Source organism: Hemitrygon akajei, chromosome 8 (assembly GCF_048418815.1).
Source record: "Hemitrygon akajei chromosome 8, sHemAka1.3, whole genome shotgun sequence".
NCBI lineage: Eukaryota > Metazoa > Chordata > Chondrichthyes > Myliobatiformes > Dasyatidae > Hemitrygon > Hemitrygon akajei.
The window spans coordinates 3009094-3028468 of NC_133131.1; the positions used below are offsets into that span (position 1 = coordinate 3009094).

General features: G+C 42.5%; 1 protein-coding gene across 6 annotated transcripts in view; it reads right to left on the reverse strand.

The window, feature by feature from the left end:
- LOC140731559 (uncharacterized) overlaps positions 1–19375 on the reverse strand; it is a 281877-nt gene that overhangs the window by 91162 nt on the left and 171340 nt on the right. For all 6 annotated transcript variants that reach the window (XM_073053074.1, XM_073053075.1, XM_073053073.1 and 3 more), the window contains 2 exons: positions 6830–6907; positions 4666–4756 (listed from right to left, as the gene is read on the reverse strand). In XM_073053074.1, coding sequence (XP_072909175.1) covers positions 4666–4756; positions 6830–6907 — 169 coding nt within the window. The remainder of the gene's footprint in view (positions 1–4665; positions 4757–6829; positions 6908–19375) is intronic.

Here is a 19375-nt window from a genome sequence, read left to right on the forward strand (position 1 = left end):
CAGTATCCAAAACAGATACTTATTGTTGATGGGAATGGTCACAGGGGTGCTCTGCTCTTCCTGTCTATTCCCCTTCCCTCTCCTGACAGTCACCCAACTACCTGTCTCCTGACTCCTAGGGGTGACTATCTCCCCGAAACTCCTGTCTATTTCTGCCTCTGTCTCCCGAATGATCCAAAGTTCATCCAGCTCCAGTTCCCTAACTGGAGAAGGGGAGGAGGGGCATTAACGGAAATTAGAGAAGTCAATGTTCATGCCATCAGGTTGGAGGCTACCCAGCCGGTATATAAGGTGTTGTTCTTCCAACCTGAGTTTGGATTCATTTTGACAGTAGAGGAGGCCATGGATAGACATATCAGAATGGGAATGGGATGTGGAATTAAAATGTGTGGCTTCTCTAATTTCCGTTAATGCCCCTCCTCCCTTTTTTACCCCATCCCTGACATATTTAGTCATTTTATTTTCTCTCTCTGCCCATCACTCTGCCTGTTCTCTATCTCCCTCTGGTGCTTCCTCCCCCTTTCTTTCTCCCGAGGCCTCCCGTCCTATAATCCTTTCCCTTCTCCAGCTCCGCATCGCTTTCACCAATCACCTTTCCAGCTCTGAGCTTCATTCCACCCCCTCCGGTCTTCTCCTATCATTTTGCATTTTCCCCTCCCCCCACTACTTTCAAATCTCTTAGTATCTCTCCTTTCAGTTAGTCCTGACAAAGGGTTTCAGCCCGAAACGTCGACAGTGCTTCTCCTTATAGATGCTGCCTGGCCTGCTGTGTTGCACCAGCATTTTGTGTGTGTTATTTGAATTTCCAGCATCTGCAGATTTCCTCGTGTTTAGTAATCCCAAGATTACTGTTTTGTGGCCAAGTGGTTAAGGCATTGGTCTTGTAATCTGAAGGTTGCTAGTTCAAGTCTCAGCTAAGGCTGCGTGTTGTGTCTTTGAGTAAGGCACTTAACCACACATTGCTCTGCAATGACACCAATGCCAAGCTGCATCAGCCCTTGCCCTTCCCTTGGCCAACATCGGTGGCGTGGAGAGGGGAGACTTGCAACTGCCCGTCTCCCATACAACCCTGCCCAGGCCTGCACCCTGGAAACTTTCCAAGGCGCAAATCCACGGTCTCTCGAAACTAACGGATGACTATTTTTACTACCTTTGCGGTCCTGCTTCTCAACTTCCTTCCTAACTTCCTGTAGTCTTTTTTTCAGGACCTCTTCCCTTTTCCTACCTACGTTATTGGTACCAATATGTACCATGACCTCTGGCTGTTCTCCCTCCCACCGCAGGATATCTTGGACATGATCTATAACATCCTGGACCCTGGCTCCTGGGAGGCAAACTACCATCTGAGCTTCTTTCCTGCATCCACAGAATCACCTGTCTGACCCCCTAACTATAGAGTCCCCTATCACTACTGCCTTCCTCTTCCTTTCCCTACCCTTCTGAGCCACAGGGCCAGTCTCTGTGCCAGAGGCACAGCCACTGTCGTTTTCCCATCTTATCTGAGTACTGCCACACATCCAGCAACTGAGATGTCTGCTCTGGCCAAGTCTGATATTCCTCCTCCCTGCTGGGGTGGGCTTGACTCCAGAGAGCATTCTCAATCCACGATAAGGTTGGCTCTCCGCTGGTACACTTTGGCATTTATCTACCAGTGATGTAATTGCTGAAACCAACTCAGAATTTCCACTACCTGCTGAAGGACTCATTAGAACTTTCACATTAAACAACTTCTTCCCCTCACTTCGCAGAAATGAGAACAACTTGTCTTTAAAGTCTTCACCCTCAGTTGCATGTCCCCCTTCTCTGAAAATATGTACTGCCCATGGCCCCATCTCTCCAGGCGTCTCTACCCTACCAGGCAGCACATCTTCAGTAATGTCACTGTTAGTCTGGACTAACATGATATTCTTACCCGCTGATTGATTAAACCGCTGTTCAAACAGTAGTTTTACAGGACTCAGCATTCTAATTAGCAATTCATTAGGGCTTCGAATATTCCCCCTGCTCAGAAGACAAGCATTATTTGTGGGTGATCTCTTGAATCACACTAAACCACAATCCCTGCAGCATCTATAATAAAGTGCCTTAATTCCTTTACCTGACACTAGTTTAAACACAGGCTTAAAACCGCTTAATCAATTCTTAGCTGTAATTACACAGCATGCAGTGAAACCCAAACAGACACCCCACCATTGTAACCCCCTCACTGAGCTTGTATGCAAATTTGGCTCATTGGCTGACTCTGCTAATAGCCACGGGACACAGCAGTGAGAAGCCCACCTTTCTTAAACAATATACATCTAGGAAAGGTATGATTTGGGTTCAACGAAACAGGAATGTTGGGATGTTTTGATGAATGAAACCCCAATTTAAGCGAATTCTGTGTAAATACTGCCCATACACAATTATCCGTCAGCAAGAAATAACGATCGTACACTGCATACGTTAATAAAGTGTATTTACTAATTTCAGCTTTATCAAGCTGTTATTAAGAGAAAAGAAAGAAAAGAAAAAAATGGAAGGGGCCTATCTGAAATAAGACTGCAAGTCTTTATCATGGGAGCAGAATTAGGTCATTTGGTACATCGAGTTTGCTCCACCATTCAGTCATGGCTAATCCTACCTTTTTTCCCTCTTCAGCCCCACTCCCCAGTCTTCTCCCTCTAGCCTTTGATGCTGTGGCCAATCAAGAACCTATCAATTCATGCCTTAAATACACCCAATGGTCTAGCTACCACAGGTGAATCATGGGTTTGTGCCTCTGGTAGACAGGGTTAAGCAGCATCTACTGTGGCTGTGGAGGCCAATGTGGCAGTGACAGCCTTGCCACACTGCACACAACAAAACACTGAGGCAGCTCTGATGTCTTGGGCAGCTTGGGCATGGAGCTGTTATTGGGCTCTCTTTTCCTCTGCTTGCTGCATCAGAGTGACCTTTTACCTTAAGACGCAAACACGAGGAAATCTGCAGATGCTGGAAATTCAAGCAACACACACAAAATGCTGGTGGAATGCAGCTGCGTTCCACCAGCATTTTGTGTGCGTTGCTTTTTTCTCAAGAGACCCTTTTTCACCTCCTGCTTCCAGGCACACCTGTCTGAGGTGAGTGACTGCCACGTGTTGGGGCTAATACCAAGTGCCTTGAAGTCACGTTTACAGGTGTCCTTGTAGTGCAGCTGGGATCTTCCTGTTGGCCATTTTGTACAAAGGCTAAGAAATTCTTCACTTGATGAAATTTTGCATATTCTTGCCCCACAGAACTGTGGATGATCAATTGTTGAAATATTGTAATTGTCAGGGTTACTTTCCAGTATGTGCCTTTATCAGACTTGGGAAGTGGGTCAAGGATTGGAGATGAAATTTAATTCAAACAAGTGTGTTTTGGGTTAGTATTAGGGTTAGTCAAGTAGAGTTAAACAAGGACAGGGTCTACACAATAAGTGGTAGGGCACTGGAGTGTGCTGTAGAACAAAGAGGGATTTTACATGGTTTCATGAAAGTGGCAACACAAGTGGACAGAATGGCAAAGAAAGTATTTCGCACATTTGCCTTCAGCAGTCAGAATTCTGTGTACCGGAGTTGGGATATTGTGTTGCAACTATACAAGATGTTGGTGAAACAACATTATGTGCATTTATGGTTACCCAGCTTTAAGAAGGGTTTCATTAAACTGAAAAGGTTCAGAAAAGATTCACATAGAAGTTACTGGTAGAGATAAGCTGGATAAGCTGGAACCTTTTTCCTTGGTGCCTCAGGGGTTAACGCCTATAAAATTATGTGGGCCATCAATAAGGTGCATGGTCACAGTCTTCCCCCCCCCCCCCAGGGTAAGGAACACAGAACAAAGATATAAAAGGGGGGATTAAGTGGCAATATTTTCTTGTTGAAGAGGGTGCTATATTAAACAAGCTGTCAGAGGAAGTTGCAGAGGTGGTTACAATTACAATACTTCAAAGACATTTGGACAGGAAGATGGAGAGAAAAGGTTTATACTGTAGAGGAATGTGGGCCAAAAACAGGCAAACAAATCTAGTTTGTATAGACATTGTGATTGGGACCATCGACTTAAGTCAAAGGGTCTGTTCAGGTGCTGTGTAGCTTTATGACTGTAACTCTAAAAACTCTGTTTGAAATAAATCAGTAGTGGAATAGTAACTGAGTTTTTAATATATATGATAAGCTGTGATGTACCATTGAATTACAATGGGATCAATCAATAGGTAGGTCAGCAGATTCCTGATGAAGCTGTTGTGACAAATTCCAATTTCAAGCATAATTATGGTTTCTCTTCATAACAAATCCCTCCCATTTCTGCAATTTTTAAGGAGGAGCCAACACAGTATTAAGAATAAACACAAGAGATTCTTCAAATGTTGGAAATCTTGATCAGCACACACAAAATGCATTTTGTGTGATTTGCAGTATTAATTACAATCGAATACATACAGTATTTTAGGATTGGATGCACGATCTCTGTGTTAATATATTACTTAGGACATTCTTTGTTGACATTTATTTTGGCACCCCCAAAGCACTTGCAAAGGCACACACAAATTTACTAAATAACATACTATGAAAACCACAATAATAACTGAGTAATAAGAGAAATTATGAGACACTTGTAAACCATCCACAGATATATTGCATGCTAGCTTTGCTAAAGTACCTGGCAAAGTTTTTCTTCAAATGAGATCTTCTGTTCAAAATTAATTTGCTGAGTGTTCTCCAGTTGTCTTTGAAGCCTTTTTATTTCCATCCTGCAGTCATAAAGCCATAGAGATATACAGCACATGAAGAGGTCATTTGGCCCAACTGATCCAAACTGACCAGTTTCCTACCCGAGCTGGTCACTTTAGTCTGCATTTGGCCCTCTAAACCTTGCCCATCTATGTACTGGTTCACATACTTTTCAATGCTGTAATTGTACCTGCCTCCATCACTTCCTCCGACAGCTTGTTCCACATACCCACCACCCTCCGTGAGTAAAGGATACCCTCAGGTCCCAAGGTAAAATTGATTATTATTTTCCATGCCTATAATTTTAAGGATTTTCAAAATACACATCACAAAACTTCATTTAAAAATACCATAGCTGCTGTTGCAGATAAAATTCAGGTATTTGGGAGAAGTACATTTTTTGGGAGAAGTATATTTTTTAGGAGATGTATCAGAAAAAATGCACAATAAAGATAGATATTGCAGACACAAGAGACTGCAGATAATGGAAACTGTTGATGTTTTGGGTCGGAACATTGCAGTGGGACTAAGAGTGGAGAGGAAAGAGAAGGAGTGGTGAGACAGGGGCCAGAGTGATTGATGGACTGAAATTGAAAGATGACAGGCAGATTGAGCCAGCTAAGGGTGGAGTGGTAGAGTTGGAGTTGTGAGACAGAAACAGGTGGATGAGAGGCAAAGGCAGGTAAACAGACAGCGAGGCAGGAAGAGACAGATGAGTGGGGACAGAGTGAGGGAAGAGAAAGCTTGGAGGGTGATAGAGGAAGTGTTAGAGACTGTGGAAGTATTTGTAATGATCTTTCAAAAATCATGTCACTCTCGCATGGTGCCAGAGGACTGGAAAATGTCACTCCACTCTAAGAAGGGAGGAAGGCAGCAGAAAATAACTTATAGACCAGTTAGCCTGACTTCAGTGATTGGGAAGATGTTAGAGTCAATTGTTAAGAATGAAGTGATGGAGTACTTGGTGACAGAGGACAAGATAGGACAAACTCAGCATGGTTTCCCTAAAGGAAAATCCTGCCTGATGAACCTGTTGAAATTCTTTGAGAATACAAATAGGATTGATAAAGGGGATGCAGTGGATGTTGTAAATTTGGACTTTTAAAAAGGCCTTTGACAAGGTGCCACACATGAGGTTACTGATCAAGTTAAGAGCCCATGGTATTACAGGGAAGTTACTAACATGGTTAGAGCATTGGCTGATTGATAGGAGGCAGCGAGTGGGAATAAAAGAATCCTTGCCTGGTTGGTTGCCAGTGACTAGTGGTGTTCCACAGGGATTGGTGTTGGGACTGTATCTTTTTATGCTGTACATCAATGATTTAGTTGATGAAATAGATGGCTTTGTTGCCAAGTTTGCAGATGATGATACAAAGATTGGTGGAGCGACAGGTAGTGTTGAGGAAACAAGTAGGATGCAGAAGGACTTAGATTAGGAGAATTGGCAAGAAAGTGGCAAATGAAATATAATATTGGCAAATGCATGGTCATGCACTTTGGTAGTAAATGATAAATGTGCGGATTATTTTCTAAATGGGGAGAAAATCCAAAAATGTGAGATGCAAAGGGACTTGGGAGTCCTTGTGCAGAACACCCTAAAGGTTAATTTGCAGGTTGAGTCTGTGGTGAGGAAGGCAAAGAGACCTAGAAAAAGTAGAGAAATGGTTCAAGGATGGAAGTTAGTAGGCAAGATGATTAAATTGATGAGTTCTGATAAATGTGAAAGCAACATCAAAATAGTTATTGATGTAGTAGAGAGAGAGAGAGAGATGGGGACTAGTACCTGTTTGTGTTGCTGTTATCTACATTTATTGATTCCCTCCAATATGTTCTTGTATCAAAGCTGTCCACTCTAAACATCTGAGATGTCTCCCTTCCCCAGTTTGTTATCAATGGAGCCCTCATACGCCACTGGCCACCTCCCTTCTTTCTTTCCAGTCCACATGAAACATCACCTGTCATTTTCCCTCCATAGATACTGCCTGACCTGCTGAGTTCATCTAGATTTTGGGATTAACAGTGTCAGCAATCGTTTAAGCTCTCTCTGGGAAGATGAACATCACTGAGCAAAGCACACCAGCTTCTTATTTTACCTTCGCTCCTCATTTTCCCTTGGCCTTATCAGCCTCGTCTCTTCCATATACTGCAGGTGCTGAGCCTTCCATTTCTCTCTAGAAAAAAAAACCACACCAAGTTACACTGGTCTTCTATTTCATTAAATTTTTATTTAAAATTGTGTGCTATGACTGGAATAGAGAGATTTCAAAAGTTTCTTAGCTCAATGTTCAGTGTATCTTATAGTAATAAATAACAATAGAGCAGAAAAATCAAGACAAATTGTGGTCAAGGCCAAAAGTGAGAAACATTTTGATCGCAAACCAACCATACTGCTTTGTGCAATCAGAAAGATAGAAGATCTCATAGAAACTTGAACCTCTTGTTCTTTGAGAAAATGTAGCAAAGATCCTTGAGAGTCTGGTTTCGATAGTAATTAAATTGTGTAGGCAATGATACTTCAAACTTCAACCTAAATTTGAGAAAAATTTTGTCAGTGGACTTAATGAAATAGATCCAGCTGCAGTTCCTTACAGATTGTGCCAGGGAACTGAAACTGGAGATGGATGACTGTGATGCCCTTAAGGCATTTGTTTAGCTTTATTACATTTTCGCTTTAGTAATTCATTTGTAATTATTTTCTAGTTAAAGTTAAGGTTGTTGAAAGTAAATTCATTGTCTGTGATGTATTGTGGCATGCGATGACGTCACACCCAGTTTCGCCACATCTTGTGGGAAAATACTGGTTTGGAGAAACAGGAAGGCGGGGACTTATGTGTGCAGGATCAGCATGAGAAAAGTTTTTATTCTACGCAGTAAGAAACATCATAGAAGCAATGCCGTAAGTTCATAAGATAATCTATGTTGAAGTAAAAATGTTAACGCTGATTCTGTTAAAAGTAATGACGGTTGATAAAGTTTATTTTCTTTGTTATTGAAAGTGTTGCTGGATAGTTTGTGTGGTGTATTTAAAGCCAGTTGATGGTGTAGGTAGATTCTGACTGGATGTTGTACTTTAATGTAATATAGTTTGTTGTAGTTTTACTTTTACAAGTATTTATGATGTAAGTGCGATGCCAAGAAGGAAACAGATACTGTATATATTTTGTATTGTTTTATCAACAGTTCTCACCATATGTTAATGTGGAAGAGTGAACAGTAAATGGTTAATCTTACTGGGATTGTGCCTCATTGACTATGGTTTACCTCGGTGTTTAGTTCAGAGTTTTTATACCTGCACGAGAACACTACAGTGAAAAGGCGGCATTACCAGGTGTTTCACCAAGTGGTACAATGGCATCACGACCCAGCGTCAAGTCATTGTCATCCAGTGCCAGGAGCAGTAGAGCATCAACAAATAAGGCTGCCCACGCAAGAGCTAAAGCAGAAACTGCCAAGGTGCGGGCGAGCGTCATACACTGAACAGGAAGCAAAACTGAAAATGGAAAAGGCTGCCAGAGAAGCCAAAAACCAAAGGGAAGAGGCTGCCAGAGAAGCCGAAAACCAGCTGGAAAGGGTAAGGATAGAAGCAGAGTTAGAAGTGCTGATGCTATGCCGAGAAGCTGAAGCTGCCAGGGTGGAAGCAGAAATATTAGAAAGCGCTGAAGAAATGCACGTTCTAGATGAAGTAAAATCTACTTCAGAAAGGACCAGATTGGAACGCTCTAGCGACTATGTCCGATCTCAAATGGACCTGAAGATTTGTTCTTCCTCTCCATACTTATATGCTAACGTTCCATTTCATGAGGAGTCAAAGAGGCCCAAATGCATCGCATCCATCTGAGGAAGACAATTTACCCTTGCAACTTTGTAACGAACTCAAGAATGAAAGGGCTGCTGACAAATACTTCTCGACACCAAACTTACCAGATTTGGCGAGAGAAGAGGCAAAAGGCTGAAGTTAGAACAGCAAATCCCCTAACGAACATACACCCTCAGTCATATGCCTGCCGACATATTCCCCCAGCCAGTGTGCCATTTGCAGTTGAACCCATGGCACAGTATTTAGCACGATGAGATCTCATCACTTCAAGACTATACCAGTTTGACGATAAGCCTGAAAATTACCGTGCATGGTACTCCTCATTCACCAACGCTCCTGGTGGAGTCCAGCTCGAAGCAACCCAAGAGTTGGATCTTATGACAAAATGGCTGGGAAAAGAATCATGCAAAAAGGTGAGACGCATACGTTCAGTGTACATCAACAACCCCAAGCTAGCCTTACGCAAAGCATGGGAGAGACTTAGGGAGTGCTATGCGGCTCCTGAAATTATTGAAATTGAACTATTTCGACAGCTGGAAAATTTTCCTAGGGTGTCAGCCAAGGACCACACTAAATTAAGAGAACTCGGAGACTTACTCATGGAGATCGAAGGCGCTAAAGAAGATGGCTACTTAAAGGGCCTGTTATATCTAGATACTTCATACGGAATTAGACCAATCATGGACAAACTTCCATTTGGGCTGCAGGAAAGGTGGGTGTCTGTTGGCTCAGTGTTCAAGGAAGAGAACAGTAGTCGATTTCCTCCCTTCAAGTATTTCACTAGGTTTGTGTGCAAGGAGGCGAAGAAGCGAAATGACCCTAGCCTCATGAGTCAAGGTAGCAGTACAATTCACACCAAGCCAGTCAAATCCACTTTGAATAATTTTAACATCAATAAACCTGTCTCGGTGTGTAAAACCGAAGTTTCCACAACTAACAATGACCCTAGCAAGAATTGTCCATTACACAACAAACCCCACCCCCTCAAAAATGCAGAACATTTAGAAAAAAACCCTTTGATGAGAGAATGGCTCTTCTCAAGGAGAAAAAAATGTTTTAAATGCTGTTCCTCTACCTCTCACCTCGCTAGAAAGTGTATGATCCCTGTGAAGTGCTCGGAATGTAATAACACTAATCACGATTGGATCATGCATCCCGCCCCGTTACCGCAAACTGACAAAGCTCCTTCACCTTCACAAGAGGACGGCGGGGAGGGAGAGGATTACTTCAAGACAACTGTTGTCAGCTCGAGCTGCACAGAAGTTTGCGGTCAAGGTCAGTCAAGCCATTCTTGCTCAAAGATCTGCCTCGCTAAGGTGTACCTTAAGGGAGCCAAAGACAAGGCCATCAAAGCCTATGTAATTCTGGATGACCAGAGCAATTGCTCACTAGTCAGACCAGAGTTCTTTGACTTGTTCAACGTAGAGAGTAATCAGTTTCCATACTACCTTAGAACTTGCTCAGGCAGCGTAGACACATATGGCAGGAAGGCAGAAGGCTTCCAGCTCGAGTCGCTGGATGGTAAAGTTGTCATCTGTCTCCCTCCGCTCTTAGAGTGCAATGAAATTTTGAATAACCGCACCGAGATCCCGACACCAAGCGCAGTGCGACACCAGCTGCATCTCCACCACATTGCCAAGCACATCCCAGAACTGGATCCAAAAGCAGAAATACTCCTGCTACTTGGAAGAGACGTTCTCTAGGTGACCAAGGTCAGGCAGCAGGTCAATGGACCACACAATGCCCCCTTTGCCCAACGCCTGGATCTGGGGTGGGTGGTGTGCCTTGTCAATGTACACAAACTGACAGTTAACACACTCAAAACCAATGTGCTAGAGAGTGGCTGTCATTCAATTTTTCAACCCTGCACAAGCTTTATGTGTATCAAGAAAGTACAACAAGGCTTTAACAAGTGTAGTAAAGTAACCGACAAGTCACTGGGACAGTCAGTCTTCACTCAAACTGAGCATGATAATAAACTTGCTCCATCAGCGGAAAAAACTCAAATGAGTGAGACATTTGAGCTGATCGAACCCAAAAGAGACTCGGAAATTCAGCTGCAAATACAAATAGGAATCACCTACCTCAAAGAATCAATACGTACCACCGAACGCTTTCAGCGGTTCTCCACCTTGAATTCCTTAGTGAGAGGACTTGTGTTCCTCATTCACATGGCCAGATCCCACACACGCTCATCCCGAAATAGTAAATGCAAGGGATAGCACAAATGTAACTTACCTCGCACTGCGGATGAATTGGCCCAGGCAAAAGACGTCATCCTTAAAGCAACTCAAAGAGCAGCTTTTGCAAGGGAGTTTTCAGCCCTCCAAGCTAATAAACCAATACCAAAGGACAGCCCTTTGAGGAAACTCAACCCGATCCTGAAGAATGATCTCATTTGCATTGGAGGCCAGTTAATACACTCTCACCGTTCAGCTGCAGAAAAGAGCCCAGTAATCCTGCCCAAAGACAGCCATGTGTCCTTACTGCTTACTCGCCATCACCATGAACAGGTAAGGCATCAGGGCAGTGGGACTGTGGATCTTGGGAGGCAAAACACTGATCAATTCAGTACTCCACTGATATGTAACCTGCAGGAAACTGCAAGGGAAGCTGGAAGCTCAACGTATGGTGGACCTCCCACCAGAATGCCTCAATATCTGCCCTCCTTTTACATATGTGGGGCTCGATGTATTTGGTCCCTGGACAATCATCACTCGACGTACCAGAGGAGGACAAGCAGAGAGCAAACGGTGGGCCATCATGTTCAGCTGCATGAGTTCAAGAGCGGTGCACATTGAGGTAATCGAATCTTTGGATACATCCAGCTGCATTAATGCTCTCAGGCGCTTCTTTGCACTAAGAGGCCCTGCAAAACAGTTAAGGTCTGATTGCGGCAGGAACTTTGTTGGAGCATCCAAGGAGCTCGGGATGGACAAAACAGTACAAAGGTACCTCAGTGAGCAGGGATGCAACTGGGAATTCAACACACCACACGCCTCTCACATGGGAGGCTCATGGAGCGGATAATTGGTATCGCCAGAAGGATCCTTGATTCAATGTTTTTGCAGCAACGCACCCGACTGACCCATGAAGTACTGTGCACACTAATGGCAGAGGTCACAGCCATTATAAATGCGCTACCACTTCTACCTGTGCCTTCTGACCCGGAAAGCCCCTTCGTACTCTCACCATCAATGCTCCTTACGCAGAAGGCAGGAGTTCCCTCTCCACCTGGGGACTTCTCAGATAAGGACTTGTACACAAAGCAATGGAAACAGGTTCAGGCTCTTGCAAATCAGTTCTGGTCCCGTTGGAGACATGAATATCTACCTTTGTTGCAACACAGACAAAAGTAGACAGAACCTCGCAGGAATCTTCAAGTTGGAGATTTAGTCCTGCTCAGGGACAAGCATATTGCCTGCAACTGCTGGCCAATGGCCAGAATTACTGCCACATTCCCTGGTAGCGATGGACATGTCAGGAAGGTTGAGTTGAAAACTTCTGACCAAGGTGATGTGAAAATTTACCAAAGACCAGTTGCAGAAGTCATTCTACTTCTACCTAAGGACTGATTTATAGATTGAAGTTTTGTATCATGTTCATAGTGACCTTACAAAGGTCAGGCGGGGAGTGTGTTGCCCTTACGGCATTTGTTTAGCTTTATTACATTTTCGCTTTAGTAATTTGTTTGTAATTATTTTCTAGTTAAAGTTAAGGTTGTTGAAAGTAAATTCATTGTCTGTGATGTATCGCGGTATGCGATGATGTCACACCCAGTTTCGCTGCGTCTTGTGGGAAAATACTGATTTGGAGAAACGGGAAGGCAGGGGCTGGTGTGTGCAGGATCAAAGCGAGAAAAGTTTTTATTCTACGCACTAAGAACCATCATAGAAGCAACGCCTAAAGTTCATAAGATAATCGATATGTTGAAGTAAAAATGTTAACGCTGATTCTGTTAAAAGTAATGACGGTTAATAAGGTTTATTTTCTTTGTTATTGAAAGCATTACTGGATAGTTTGTGTGGTGTATTTAAAGCCAGTGGATGGCATAGGTAGATTCTGACTGTATGTTGTACTTTAATGTAATATAGTTTGTTGTAGTTTTACTTTTACAAGTATTTATGATGTAAATGCAATGCCAAACAAATACTGTATATATTTTGTATTGTTTTATCAACAGTTTTCCCCATATGTTAATGTGGAAGAGTGAACAGTAAACGGTTAATCTTACTGGGATCGTGCCTCATTGACTACAGTTTACCTTGGTGTTTAGTTCAGAGTTTTTACACCTGCACGAGAACACTACAATGACCTTTAGATCATTTGGGAGACTGAAGGGTTGATAGACGGGAGATACAGAGACAGTCAGACTGACGTTACAAGAAAAAGGTGCTCGATGACCATCAAGAGAGGAAAGGGGAATAGGCAGTCAGTGCAAAGCATTCCTGTGGCCATTCCCCTTAAGTATATTATTACAGATAATATTGGGCGGGGGAAAGCCACAGCAGTGAGGTGTTGAACATCGTCTTCAGCTCTTTGGCTCAGAGGGAAGTGGGGAAATGAGGTAAGCAGTGCTGATACAGGATTCATTGGTTAGGGGAGCAGACAGGAGATTGAGGATGAGAATGAGATTCTCGGATGGTGTGTGCCTCCTAGGTGTCAGGGTCAGAGATGCCTTGGATTAAGACCACAGCATTCTTAAAGGGGAGGCTGGGCAACCAGAAGTCATTTGTACAAATGACATAGGCAGGAAGGTGACAAGGTTCTGCAAAGTGTGCTCAGGGAGTTAGGTGTTAAGTTATAGGGCAGGACACCCAGGGTGGTGATCTCAGGATTGCTACCTATGACATGTGCTGATGAAGCAAGAAATAGGAAGATAGTACAATTTAATATGTGGCTAAACAGATAGTTTGAGAGGGAGGGCCTCAGGGTTTTGGATCTTTAGGCTCCCTTCCATAACAGGTGGGATCTATACAAATGGTACAGTTTGCACATGAACTGGAGGGGTTCAATATCTTTTTGGGAAAGTTTGTTAGTGCTAGTGCAGGAGATTTAAACTCGAGATGCCAGAATGTGAGAACCAGAGAGACCAGGACAGCAAGTAGATAGTAGATGTTAAGACAATAAACCAAGATGGAAACTGTATCGTATTAGATCAATTGTGAGTATGGAGGGACGTGCATCTATTTCAATGCAAGTAGTACTGTAGATGAACTTAAGATCATGATTCATATGTGGAATTATGAAGCTGTAGCTATTAGTGACACATGGTTGCAGGACAGGCAGGACTGAGAACTCAGTGTTGTGGGGTTTTAGACATGGAGGGGAGGGATTAAAGGGAGAGGGGTGGCAATTTTTATCAGGTATAATGTCATGACAGTGCTCTGATAGGACAGACTGGAAAGCTCGTCTACTAAGGCAACTTGGGTGGAATTCAGGAAAAACACCATAATAAGACCATAAGACATGGGAGCAGAATTAGACCATTTGGTCCATTGAATCTGCTCTGCCATTTCATCTTGGCTGATCTGTTTTCCCTCTCAGCCCTAATTTCCTGCCTCTCCCCCCCCATATCCCTTCATACCCTGACCAATCAAGAATCTACCAACTTCTGCCTTAAATATACATACAGACTTGGCCTCATCGCTGCCTATGGCAATGACTTCCGCAGATTTACCATTCTTTGGCTGAAGAAATTCCCCCACATCTCCATTCTAAAATGCACCCCTCTATTTTGAGGCTGTGTCCACTGGTATTAGACTCTCCCACCATAGGAAACATCCTCTCCACATCCACTCTATCAAGGCCTTTCACCATTCAATAGATTTCAATGAGGTCACAGTTAATTCTTCTGAATTCCAGTGAATACAGGCCCAGAGCCATCAAATGCTCTTCATATGACAAGCCTTTCAAATCTGGAATCATTTTTGTAAACCTCTTTTGAACCCTCTCTAGTTTCAGTACATCCTTTCTAAGATAAGGGATCCAAAAACTGCTTACAATACTCCATGTGAGGCCTCACCAGAGCTTTATATAGTCTCAACATTATATCCTTGCTTTTATATTCTAGTCTTCTGGAAATGAGTGATAACACTGCATTTGCCTTCCCCACCACAAGGCTCAACCTGCAATTAACCTTTACGGAATCCTGCACAAGGACTCCCAAGTGACTTTGAACATCATATTTTTGTACTTGCTCTTCATTTTAGAAAATAGTCAACCCTTTCAATTCCTCTACCAAAGTTCATGACCATACACCTCCCAACACTGTATTCCATCTGCCATCTTGCCCATTCTCCTAATCTATGAGACCTTCTGTAGTCTTTCTACTTCCTCAAAACTACCTGCCCCTCCACCTATATTCATATAGAACATAGAATAGTACAGCACATTACAGGCCCTTCGGCCCACAATGTTGTGCCGACCCTCAAACCCTGCCTCCCATATAACCCCCCACCTTAAATTCCTCCATATACCTGTCTAGTAGTCCCTTAAGCTTCACTAGTGTGTCTGCCTCCACCACTGACTCAGGCAGTGCATTCCACACACCAACCACTCAGTGAAAAACCTTCCTCTAATATCCCCCTTGAACTTCCCTCCCCTTACCTTAAAGCCATGTCCTCTTGTACTGAGCAGTGGTGCCCTGGGGAAGAGGCGCTGGCTGTCCACTCTGTCTATTCCTCTTAATATCTTGTACACCTCTATCATGTCTCCTCTCATCCTCCTTCTCTCCAAAGAGTAAAGCCCTAGCTCCCTTAGTCTCTGATCATAATCCATACTCTCTAAACCAGGCAGCATCCTGGTATATCTCCTCTGTACCCTTTCCAATGCTTCCACATCCTTCCTATACTGAGGCGACCAGAACTGGACACAGTACTCCAAGTGTGGCCTAACTAGAGTGTTATACAGCTGCATCATTACATCACGACTCTTAAACTCTATCCCTCGACTTATGAAAGCTAACACCCCATAAGCTTTCTTAACTACCCTATCTACCTGTGAGGCAACTTTCAGGGATCTGTGGACATGTAACCCCAGATCCCTCTGCTCCTCCACACTACCAAGTATCCTGCCATTTACTTTGTACTCTGCCTTGGAGTTTGTCCTTCCAAAGTGTACCACCTCACACTTCTCCGGGTTAAACTCCATCTGCCACTTCTCAGCCCACTTTTGCATCCTATCAATGTCTCTCTGCAATCTTCAACAATCCTCTACACTATCTACAACACCACCAACCTTTGTGTCGTCTGCAAACTTGCCAACCCACCCTTCTACCTCCACATCCAGGTCGTTAATAAAAATCACAAAAAGTAGAGGTCCCAGAACAGATCCATGTGGGACACCACTAGTCACAACCCTCCAATCTGAATGTACTCCCTCCACCACGACCCTCTGCCTTCTGCAGGCAAGCCAATTCGGAATCCACCTGGCCAAACTTCCCTGGATTCCATGCCTTCTGACTTTCTGAATAAGTCTACCTTGTGGAACCTTGTCAAATGCCTTACTAAAATCCATGTAGATCACATCCACTGCACTACCGTCATCTATATGCCTGGTCACCTCCTCAAAGAACTATCAGGCTTGTTAGGCATGATCTGCCCTTCACAAAGCCATGCTCACTGTCCCTGATCAGACCATGATTCTCTAAATGCCCATAGATCCTATCTCTAAGAATCTTTTCAAACAGCTTTCCCACCACAGACGTAAGGCTCACTGGTCTATAATTGCCTGGACTATCCCTACTACCTTTTTTGAACAAGGGGACAACATTCGCCTCCCTCCAATCCCCCAGTACCATTCCCATGGACAACGAGGACATAAAGATCCTAGCCAGAGGTTCAGCAATCTCTTCCCTTGCCTCGTGGAGCAGCCTGGGGAATATTCCGTCAGGCCCCGGGGACTTATCTGTCCTAATGTATTTTAACAACTCCAACACCTCCTCTCCCTTAATATTAACATATCATCTGCAAACTTTGTAACAAAGTCATCAATTCCATCATCCAAATCATTGATGTATAACGGAAGAAGAACTGGTCCCAACACAGACCCCTGTGGAACACCACTAGTCACCAGCAGCCAACCAGAGAAAACCTTTCTTTATTGCCACTCTTTGTTTTCTACCAGTCAGCCACTGCTTTCTCCATCCTATGATATTTCCTGTAATCCAACTGGCTTGCAACTTGCTAAGCAGCCTCAAGTGTAGCACCTTGTCAAAGACCTTCTGAAAATCCAAGTACACAACTTCAACCGATTCTCCTTTGTCTAAACTATTTGTTATTTCTTCAAAGATTTCCAACAGATTTATCAGGCAAGATTTTCCCTTGACCATGCTGACTATGGCCCATTTTATTATGTGCCTCCAAGTAACCCAAAACCACATCCTTTATAACCGACTCCAACATCTTCCCAATCATTGAGGTCAGATTAACTTGCCCATGATTTCTTTTCTTCTGTCTCTCTCTCTCTCTCTCTCTCTTCCTGAAGTCACATTTCCAATTTTTCATTCTTTTGGAATGGTTACAGAATCTAGAGATTCTTGAAAAATCATTACAAATGCCTCAACAATCTCTTCAGCCACCTGTTTCTTTTTTTTAAATATTAATTTTTTTATGAGTTTCTCCAATGCAAAAAAACAAAAACAGTCAAAAAGGTTTATACAGTGCAGAACAAACATAGCAAAAGTACAGTTCATAACAATTAAGAAAAGCACCCATAGTAGAATTGTATAAAGTTAGTTATCACCCCACCTTCCCACTACCCAACTCCAAGCCAACCTTACAATATAAAAAAAGTTAACCAGAACTTTATCACCACAGAGGTGTATTTATAAAATTAAGTTATATTGCCTACTACCTAATCTATAATATGTTTACACATCAAAAACACCATAAATCTTAACCGTAAGAAGCTGGAAGTAAGGGATTTAAATACAAAAGGAAAAAGGGATGGATGCACCCTTAATCTAAACAGGAATTATGAAAATATTCAAAAGGTCCCCACACCTTTTGGAACTTTATGTCCGAATTAAGAAATGAATAATGAATCTTTAAGGTCTAAGCAGGACATAATATCTCTGAGCCATTGAGAATGAGTGGGTGCGGCAACATCTCTCCACCTAAGAAGGACTGCACATCTGGCCAAGAGAGAGACCAAAGACAATGTACAACACTTAGTCAGAATTAAATGCATGTCAACTTCTCCCAAGTACCGAAAAGAGCAATCAGAGGGTTAGGTTCCAAATAGCAATTAAGTACATAAGATAAAGTTAAAAAAATCTCTCCAGAAGTTCTCCAAGCTACGACAAGCCCAGTACATATGAATAAGAGAACCCTCTCCCCCTTTACACTTATCGCAACAGGGACTAATATCAAGATAGAACCGCGATAATTTAGTTTTAGACATATGAGCCCCATGTACCATCTTGAACTGTAAAAGGCAGTGGCAAGCACATAGAGAAGTTGAATTAACTGACTTGAGAATTGAATCCCAAACCTCGTTGGACAAAAAAATTTAAGTCATGCTCCCAGGCAGTTTTAATTTTGTCAAAGGGGGCTCGCCTCAACATCGTTAACATATCTCAAATAGTAGAAATTAAATCTTTACCCAATGGATTCATATGAAAAAAACAAATCCACAATATTTTTAATGGGTACCTCAGGTAAGTTTGCTATTAAAGGGTTGATAAAATGTTTAATTTGGAGATATCTAAAGAAATGAGTGTTAGGTAGGCCAAACTTTACAGACAACGTTACAAAGCACTTATCTATGAAAAGATCTTCAAAGCAGCTAATGCCCTTTCTATGCCAGTCTAGAAATGTTAAATCCTGCATAAAGGGCTGAAAAAGATGATTATGTAGAATAGGACTAGAGAGAAAAACCATGAAGCCCATTATATTTTCTGAACTGAGCCCATATTCTCAGAGCGTGTCTGATAACTGGATTAACAATTGATTTAGGCAAATGGCAAGGAAGTGCGGATCCAAGAAGTGCAGAGATGGAGAGATTCTTATTAGAGTTCAACTCCATTGCCACCCATATTGGGCAGTCAGACTGATTATAAAAGCAAGACCTAAAGATAAGACAACGTATGTTGGCTGCCCAGTAATATAAATGAAAATTGGGCAAGGCCATACCACCTACCCTTTTAGGTTTTTGAAGATGAGCTTTATTTAGTCTGGGACATGTACCCTTCCATAGATAGGACTAAATAATAGAATATAAATGAATCAAAAAAAGCTTTAGAAATAAAAATTGGTAAAGATTGAATAAATATAAAAATTTAGGAAGGATATACATTAACATTAATTCGACCTATCAGAGACATGAACAAGGGTGACCACTGTGCTAAATTCTGTTTTGTATGATTTAAAAGATTAGTGAAATTTTCTCCAAAAAGATGCTTATAATTTCTTGTTACTGTAATGCCAAGGTAAGTAAATTGTTTATTTACTACTTTAAAATGGAGGTTATAAAATTCTAATAATTGTGCTTCTCTATTTATTGGAAAGAGTTCACTCTTACGTAAATTAAGTTTGTATTTGGAAAGCTGGCTAAATTTGTTAAGGAGTGAAAACACTGGGGATAAGGAGGTAGTCGGGTTTGATATAAAAAGTAAAAGATCATCAGCATAAAGAGAGACTATGCTTAACACCCGCCGTCCAAATCCCCGTCAATTCAGCACAACTTCAAAACGCAATCGCCAATGGCTCTATGACCAAATCGACAAGTAAAGGAATTAAAGGGCACCCTGGCCGGGTGCCACGTTTAAGATTGAAAGGTTGGGATTGCTGAGAATTAGTCAAGACAGAAGCAGTGGGGT